Source organism: Trachemys scripta, chromosome 9 (assembly GCF_013100865.1).
Source record: "Trachemys scripta elegans isolate TJP31775 chromosome 9, CAS_Tse_1.0, whole genome shotgun sequence".
Taxonomy (NCBI): domain Eukaryota; kingdom Metazoa; phylum Chordata; order Testudines; family Emydidae; genus Trachemys; species Trachemys scripta.
This window is the reverse complement of record NC_048306.1, coordinates 61,522,816-61,531,888: the sequence shown is the minus strand read 5'-3', so window position 1 is coordinate 61,531,888 and position 9,073 is coordinate 61,522,816. Positions and strand designations below refer to the sequence as shown.

The window sequence follows — 9,073 nt, the reverse complement described above, 5'->3', positions numbered from 1 at the left end:
CCCCAGCTACTCACAGCACTCCAGTGCCTGGAGTCTCCTTCTGCCTCCTCTCTTACAGGGGGCGAGCGACCTGGCAGAGAGGGGCAGCATCTCTTCCTTGGCTCCTCCAGCCACAGAGCTCTCTCCATTGCATGCCCCTCGGGCTTCCAGCTGGGCGCCAGTAGGGCTGGGTCCAGTGTGTATCCAAGCTCGTGGGGAGCTCTCTCGCCCCAATGACTAGTGCCTTACCTACTGCAAGTACAGTAGTGCAATAGGAGTGTGACGTGAAAAATATCATGTCACGTTGTGACACGGTCACTCAAATCACGATTACGTGTGTGTACTGTGCTGCCCTATCAACGCCATTCTCGCTAATTTCCATTTCGCATCAGTGCCGGTGGTTATAGGGCTAAAATGCCGGGACACAAACGAAAACGACTTTCTGGTGCTGCCTACCGGCAACAAAGAGAAACGGCAAAAAGAATTAGAAAAACTATCTCGTACTTCAAAAAAGTATTTTAAAAAAGTCTACAATCAAGGAGAAAACTCTAAGCAATGCATTGAAGGTGATTATTCATCAACTGATGAAGACCGATCGATCCAAAGATTATCTTTATCAACTGATAAAGATGAACAACAATCTGACCAAAGATTATCTTCACTAACTCATAAAGATGAACAATCGCAATCCATCCAAAGATTTACTACTTCAGCTGAAGAGTCCAGAAATGAAGAACTGTTATCCAAATCTAAAATTGAAGAACAATTATTGGAAGGTGGAGAGACTGACATAGGATTGGATCCAAGTACATGGCCGACAATAATTGCTGATACATTGCGAATTATTATTGTGAAAAAACTAGATTCTACATTTGAATATCCATTTAATGAGTCGAATCGTCGATTTATGCCATCCAGTATGAAGAAAAAAACAAAAAATGGGGAACAAATTAATAGATCGTGGTTAGTGTATTCACAGACCAAAGATGTAGTTTTTTGTTTTTGCTGCAAACTGTTCTGTAACTTGGACATTTTTCTGGCAACTGCAGGTTTTAATGACTGGCGAAATTTGCATCAGCATTTAAAAGAACATGAAACATCAAAAAATTATTTACGCTCATTGACAAATTGGATTGAGCTGTCAAACAGATTACGTACCGGTACAGCAATCGATGCGGTACAGCAACGTCAACTAAATTCAGAAATTCTACGTTGGCAAGCAGTGTTGGAACGTTTACTGGCAATCATTAATTTCCTAGCCAAACAGTGCCTCGCATTCCATGGATCCTCGGATATTTTATATGAGAATAACAATGGAAATTTCTTAAAATTGGTTGAGTTATTGGCAAAATTTGATAATGTTATGGCTGAGCATGTACGAAGAGTGAAAGATGGAAAGATCCACACCCATTATTTGGGTAAAAATACACAAAATGAGATAATAGAATTAATTTCTAATGGAGTGCGTAATGAAATTTTATCAAATTTGAAACATGCCAAATATTACTCAATTATAGTTGATTGTACTCAAGATCTGAGCAAAACCGAGCAAATGTCAATAGTTTTAAGATTTCTGAAAATTGATGAAAATGCAGAAGTGAAAATTTGTGAACACTTTCTAGAATTTATACCAGTGAATGAAACTACTGGGAAAGCCCTCACAGATATAATTCTACAGAGATTGGAACACTATTGAATACCTTTAGAAAATATGCGCGGCCAAGGATACGATAACGGCTCAAACGTGCGAGGATGACATGCAGGTGTACAGCAAAGAATATTGAATTTAAACAATCGAGCTTTTTTCATTCCTTGCCATGCGCATTCACTCAATCTGGTTGTCAGTGATGCCGTCAAATCATCTAAAGATGCCGTTTCATATTTTACCACAGTGCAAGCAATTTACAACTTTTTTAGTGCTTCCACACTCCGTTGGGCAGTCTTGAAGAAGCATCTTGAACAAAAACTCACACTTAAACCTCTGAGTCAAACTAGATGGGAAAGCAGAATAGAAGCTATTAGACCATTCCGATATTCATCAGGAGAGATTTACAATGCACTATTCGAAATAAGCCAGGACTTGTCATATGATCCTTCATTTCGACACGAAGCTGAAACATTGGCTCAGAAAATGATGCAGTTTCAGTTTTCATGTTGCATGGTTATTTGGCACAATATTCTAAATCAAATTAATTTGACCAGCAAAGTTATGTAGAACATAACCATAGACATATCCGAGGCAAAGATGATTTTAAATATTCCCGCGTTTTATTAAAAAAAAAACGTTCAGATGAAGGATTTGAAGAAACCCTCAAAGAGGCAACAATAGCAGAGGATCTTGATTTTGAACCAACCTTTGCACTTCAAAAATTAATTCGTCCTCTGGAAAAAACAAGACAGTTTTGTTATGAGGGTCATGATGATCCTATTCTCGATCCAAACAAAAGGTTTAAAGTTGAATGTTTCTGTTGTATTTTGGATGTAGCTATAACTTCCATTGAAGAAAGATTTTGTCAGTTGCATGGTCATTGTGAAAATTTCGAATTTGTATACTATATTGGAAATATTAAAAATCAGTTTTCCAAAGAAGACCTCATGAAGCAGTGCCAAGACCTACATTTAGCGCTCAGTACTGATAATGCTGCTGACATTGATGCAGTAGAATTGTATGATGAATTAATAGCTTTATCTGAGCTAATAAGTCCTAAAACTTCTCCTCTAAAAGTATTAGAATTTATAGCAAGAAATGATTTATTCACTCCAAACACTGCTATAGCATTACACATTCTTTTAACATTACCAGTATCAGTGGCTTCTGGTGAGCGCAGTTTCTCAAAACTGAAATTACTAAAAAATTATTTGAGGTCCACCATGTCTCAAAATCGTATGTCAGGACTGGCATTAATTTCAATTGAAAGTACTATTGCAAAAAATTTAGATTTCACTGACTTATTAAAAGACTATGCAAGTATAAAAACCAAAAAAATTCAGTTCATATACATTTTTTTTTAATTTATGAGGAACTGGAAGACACTAACGTTTTTCATTACAGTGTATAGTTGAACTCAAATTGTTTGTAATTGTGTTTTTGTTAAAATTTAAATGTTAAAATTACACTACTAGGAAATTGTTTTATTTCACTAACTACAACTTCTCTGTTTTCATTTTTTTAAAATTGTAAACAGTCAAAACAAAACTGCAAAGTGCAAACATGTAAAAGCCAAAAATTTTTTTGCTTGGGGCAGCAAAAAACCTAGAGCCGGCCCTGAGTGTAGCCATGTTCTGGGTTAGTGTCCAACTCTTGTCCCCTTCCTGTGGTTTGCCTTTCCATTAAGCTGACTCTCAGTCTCAGCTTTCTCCTGAGCTTGGCTTGTTCGGAAGCTTTCTCCCTCAAGGCCCTTCTCTTGCTGCCCCTAGGTCACACTTTCCCCTCAGACTGCTCTTGGGCTTGAGCTAATGAGCAGCATCTGGTCTGATGTCCTACATGATTCAGCAAAATAGATCTTGATGAACAGAAATTTGCACACAAAATATTGAGACACATTTTTAACCTTGTCGAGTTATAATATTGACCTCCCAAGAGCGTGGTTCTTTTTCTGGAAGACCTTTTTATATTTTATTTAAAAAAATGCTTCCCAATGCTAGAACTATGAAAGGTGGGGAGGATGCTAGCCCTGCAAAACTTCAGTAAAGAATACTGTGAGTATGATGTTACTGGGCTTCCCAATGGTGTACTGGTTCCCTTTGAGATATGTGCTGTGTCTAATTCTGAGATGGACTGATTTTCTTATTAAGATTAGTTAAGGAAAAACTGCTTCCATGTTAGGGTGTCAAACATTCTCAGGGCAAGAAGCTGTTAATGAATCAACTGCGATGAATTTGTTTAAAGAGTCTAATGGGCAATTTTCGTTTGTAATACGGGAAGTAGCGATGTTACTGAGAACATACATACCTTGTGACTCTAGTAGTGTGACAGCCCAATAGCAGATGTGGATGCTTTTTCTAAAGTTTAAAAATGTGGTTAAAGCAGGTTGTACACCAGTTTTTCCAAGAGCTTCCATTCTGTGTGTCTTAGGGTAGGTCTATACTTACCGCCGGGTCCGGCGGTAAGCAATCGATCTTCTGGGATCGATTTATCACGTCTTGTCTAGACGCAATAAATCGATCTCGGATCAATCCCGGAAGTGCTCGCCGTCAACGCCGGTACTCCTGCTCCGCGAGAGGAGTATGCGGAGTTGATGGGGGAGCCTGCCTGCCACATCTGGACCCGCGGTAAGTTCGAACTAAGGTACTTTGACTTCAGCTACGTTATTCACGTAGCTGAAGTTACGTATCTTAGTTCGAAGTGGGGGGTTAGTGTGGACCAGGCCTTATAAGTGACTCTGCCTCTGGCCCAGAGGCTCAAATGCAGATTGTAATTTAAAAGCAAATAAGTGTCAGTTTGTTCATGGTGACAAATGCTACTTCTCACCTTGCAAGTTTTTAATCTGCTGGGCTGAGGTGATCGGTCGGGCAAGTGATCTTTAAAATGTATTTTGTCATGGTTAATAGTTCTCCTGCACTTGAAAGGCAGCATCTTTAACTTTGCTGACTGAGCCTTGCTCCACTAGAACATGACTGCTGGTGAGTCAGTTTCTTTCCTCGCGTACCCTTAACTTTCTTCATTTACTCTCTGGCTTTACTCTTTCATGGGTTCTTTGCTTTTCCTGACTCAAGCTAGTTTTTTTTGTTTTTGTTTTTTCCCCTTCTGCAAAATTCCAAGCATTTTTATCTTGCCACAGGGATACTTTGCAGAGATCAGAATTCCATTTTGTGTTGTGTGCTAGAGCGGGGTGGGCAAACTTTTTGGTCCGAGGGCCACACTGGGGTTGCAAAACTGGATGGAGAGCCGTGTAGGGAAGGCTGTGCTTCCCCAAACAGCCTGGCCCCCGCCCCCTATCCACCCCCTCCCACTTCCCACTCCCTGACTGCCCCCCTCAAAACTCCCGACCCATCCAACCCCCCCTGCTCCTTGTTCCCGAACTGCCCCCTCCCGGGATCCCTGCCCCTATCCAACCCCCCTGCTCCCAGTCCCCTGACTGCCCATACCCCACCCACACCCCCGTCCCCTGACAGGCCCCCTGGGACTCCACCCCCTATCCAACCCCCCTGTTCCCCGTCCCCTGACCCCCCGCCCCGAACCACCGTCTCATTCAACCGCTGACTGCCCCTTGGGACCCCTGCCCCTTATACAACCCCCCAGCCCACTTACCACGCCGAGCAAAGCCTGCAGAGCAGCATGTCTGGTTGCCGTGCCGGTTGTGCAGGAGCACGCAGTTCCACTGCCCAGAGCGCTGCCCACGTGGTGGCATGGCTCTGCGGGGGAGGGGCCAGGGGCTAGCCTCCCCGGTCGGGAGCTCAGGGGTTGGGCAGGACGATTCCGCGAGCCGTAGTTTGCCCACCTCTGTGCTAGAGAGAGCAGCCTGCTATACTGTTCCTCTCATGGAACAAGTCTATTTTCGCTGCACTATGAAAAGGCAAATGAGGGGAATTTGCCCAGTTCAATTGTTTTTCACGTGAAAACACTCTTTAAGTTAAAGTTTTATGTGCTTTGATATTTCTGAATCCTCTCCAAATGCTCACATCCCAGCTCATCCTCTCCATGCAGTGTTAGCATCCACATGAGGCAACTTGCTGAGAAAGCTGTGGATGCATTATCTCTTACAGGAACCTGGCACTCGTTTCAAGTAATTCACTCATAAGTGTTAACATTTTTCTTGGCTGTTGTTGCTCGAGTTTTAGTAGCAGGACCACCATTTTTTTTTAATCCACCCTCAATCTCTCTGCATCATGTCTGTGAGCACTAATATTCAGCAAAGTCTGTTTTTTCAAGGCCGTTGCCATGTAGCATGATTTTCCCACCTCAGCATTGCTGGTAGAGATCCCTTAACTTCCTTTATAAATGTGATTGGTTTTGAATAGTCACTGCTTTGAACTGCTCATTTTGTGATGGGAGAGAGCTTAAATTTTCTTCAACTTCTTTACTCTTTTGATGAAGAATCAGTGAAGAATTGATTATACACTAATCCCACAGCTTTGGGAGTTGGCAATGTATTGCGAAGTTATATGTGTTGTGCAAGCAAGTGGGGAAAACAAATTTAGGTTAGCTTCTCCTGGAGGTGGTTGGGGTTTGCAGTTCTTCTGATGCCCCTCACATTCTTGTCTTTGCAGATATACCTGTCTGAATAATAATAATAAAAAAGTAGAAAATCTGTCTGATCCGTGTCAGCTGGGAATTAATCATGCAGTGAAGTTGTATAAAAATGAGGTTAACAGTGTAGGGTCAGATTATTTGCTGACTGGCATGGTAGAGGTGGGACTGTCAGAGCCGATGACAGTTCCCTAATTCTCTGGCCAGATGTTTTCCTGGAGACAAGTTAGTGCAGCCTAGAGGCTACTCTAACATACACCAGATAGTAACTGTCCTCCTTTTCTTCCTGACCTGCCCCTCTGCACTGAAGGTTGTGGGGAGGATGGTGTAGGAACTGGCAACACTGTCTCTACATCTCATTTGGCCTATGCTATACCAAGAGAATTTTCAGCTAGGAACGGGCAGCCTGCCTGAGCAGAACAAAGGGAACAGAGTGAGCCAGAGAATCTGCCCCACTGACTTCAACTAAGATAGAGGGCTGCTATCCAGGCCTATAAAGGTTTTGCCCAGGAAGACCACTTTTGCCTTTGGGGAAGGAAGATCTATGGGTTCAAGGCTTGGGATCATTCTACTGCAGTTCAGTAGTGGAGGAAGGGGAGGGGGTAGGTCTCAAGTCAAAGTCAAAATGCTTTTTATTTCTCTGGTGGGGAAGAAGGGAACTTGGACAGCTCTTACCGGTGGCTTTTTTAGTCCAATCTGCTTTCCAAGCCACCTTCTGATCATAGCCTGATTGCATGAGGCTAAGTGAATGTTCCCAGAAAGACTTGCAGAACTTAAGGCTTGGAAAGCAGATTGGGCTAAACAAGACTTTAAAAATAAGCACCTTGTGCTGGATCCCACATAGAAGGTTCCTGGGTTTGACCTTCCGCAGACATCTTGTTCATCTCTGCAATAAATTCTGCTACTCCTGATGTAGCCATCTAGCTTAATCAACTGCAGATGAAATTGTAGTTGGTGCTCTACATGAGCCATACAAAAGAAGAAGCAACTCCTCTGTTTGCATGGCTAATCATCCCTCTAATTACTGTTTGGTAAATCTCACCTTTTTCCTTTGGATTTGTAATGGATCTTGAAGTTAACATGACACTGTGCATAAAACAAGATTGTAAACAACGTGTGAGCGAATATAAAATGCTGGCACATACTTGTCAATAGGATTTTGGTCATTCTTCTGCACAACCAGCCCTGGAGCACGGAGCATAATTTATTTTGTCTAGGTTCTAGATACAAAAAGGGGCTAGATTTTTATTAAAAAAAAAAGATATCTCGAGTATTGCCCTGTAAGTTGTAACACTCTTCAGGCCAACCAAAGTCGGTCCTTTTTTAAGTGCTTGGGATCAGTTATTATTTCTGTTGAGAGATTCCATCCTTCCTTCTCACAAATAAAGCGTGTGCGCAGTTCCAATCTGCATTATCTGCTTGTTTTGCTGGAATGTAGCTTTACATTCCTCCTTTTGGAAATCTGAGCACCTCTAAACCTGCCTGTCAATTTTCATCCACCTGTGCCAGGATCCTAGAGTGTCCTTATGTCCCCAATCTTAATGTTCTAGAGATTATTTTTTTGGCGGGGGTGAGAGGTCATAAAAGATCAGAACATTGGTCCATCAGGTCAAATATCCTGTGTCCAACAGTGGCCAGAGCCAGCTGCTTCACAGGAAAGTGCTAAAGTCCCTGAAGTGGGAAATTATTGAATAATCTATACTTAGGGAAAGTTTATTCCGACCTCTGTCAGAGATTGACTAATGCCCTGAAACATGAGTTTATTTCCCTTCCAAACTCTTTTCTCTTTTGTTCCAAGCCCCATGTACCTTGAGTGTGTGTTAAAGGTGTGTTGGAATATGATACATGGGAGCTAGGGTAATGTTTTGAACACAGATGGTTGATAAAATCATTGCACCCCTATCATTAGGCAGCTCTTTAAAACAAGCGTATCCCTGTCCTCTATTTTATTTACTCCAAGGACTGTCCTTGAAAAATTCAGCTCTTCTGTTGATATTCATATTTTTTAAAAGGAATTTGTGCACAGATATGGGAGAAATGCATTTATATTTATCAGGCATTTTATTTCATAACTTCTAGTTATATAATTTTCCTGTTTGCTTTGTTGTTGAGACTTATCAGAAATAAAAAAAAAAAGGTGAATCTCTGGAATCTGGCCAGCTTGCTGAGAGTAGTGTGTGTGTGTGTGTGTATGTATGTATGTATGTATATATATATATATATATATATATATATATATATATAATATAATATAATGAAAAGGTATGAAATGTGTCCTTGTCATCCCTACTGGAATGATATTGTCACATAAGGTTCCCAGGATACCCATGTGAGATTACCTTGAAAGACCCCGATATGCATTTATTAGCTGTGCTTCATATTACCATGAGTGGGCTTTAAACAACATGTTGTTGCTCTTCCGATCTCCTCCTACCGCATCTGACTAATGTTTTTGTTCTTTTTTTTTTCCACAGGAGGAGGAGGAGCAGCCTCTCCCAATGCAAACAAGGAGGTCGTCTCTCAGTGGGTTATGCTACTTGACTATGGGCCTCATTGTTTTGCTCCTGGGCCTTGTGTTTGCATCCATGTATGTCTACAGATATTTCTTCATTACCCAGGTACTATACAATCTGAAAATTCCAGTTCTCCTGCCTCCCCCCTTCCTCCCCCCCAAATAAATTTAAGCAGCCACAACACCTGCCTCATTTATTTAAAAAACAAACAAACCTTTTTTATTGTAGCACCTACCTGTCCCAGCCTAGATCAGGGCCCCATTTTGCACTAGGCACTGCACAGATACACAATAAGAGACAGTCCCTGCTCTGAAGAGTACATGAAAACTTTCCAAAACCAACAACTTTTTCTTGCAGCATAAAACATTAGGACAATTTCTCTTTGATTTTT

The 9,073-nt window shown here is 41.5% G+C and overlaps 1 protein-coding gene across 1 annotated transcript in view; it reads left to right on the top strand.

Annotated features, from left to right (window-relative positions):
• Window positions 1–9,073, top strand: part of ITM2C (integral membrane protein 2C) — a 51,185-nt gene that overhangs the window by 26,195 nt on the left and 15,917 nt on the right. Inside the window, exon 2 of the mRNA XM_034782010.1 lies at window positions 8,644–8,787. Within this exon, the coding sequence (XP_034637901.1) occupies window positions 8,644–8,787 (144 nt within the window). The remainder of the gene's footprint in view (window positions 1–8,643; window positions 8,788–9,073) is intronic.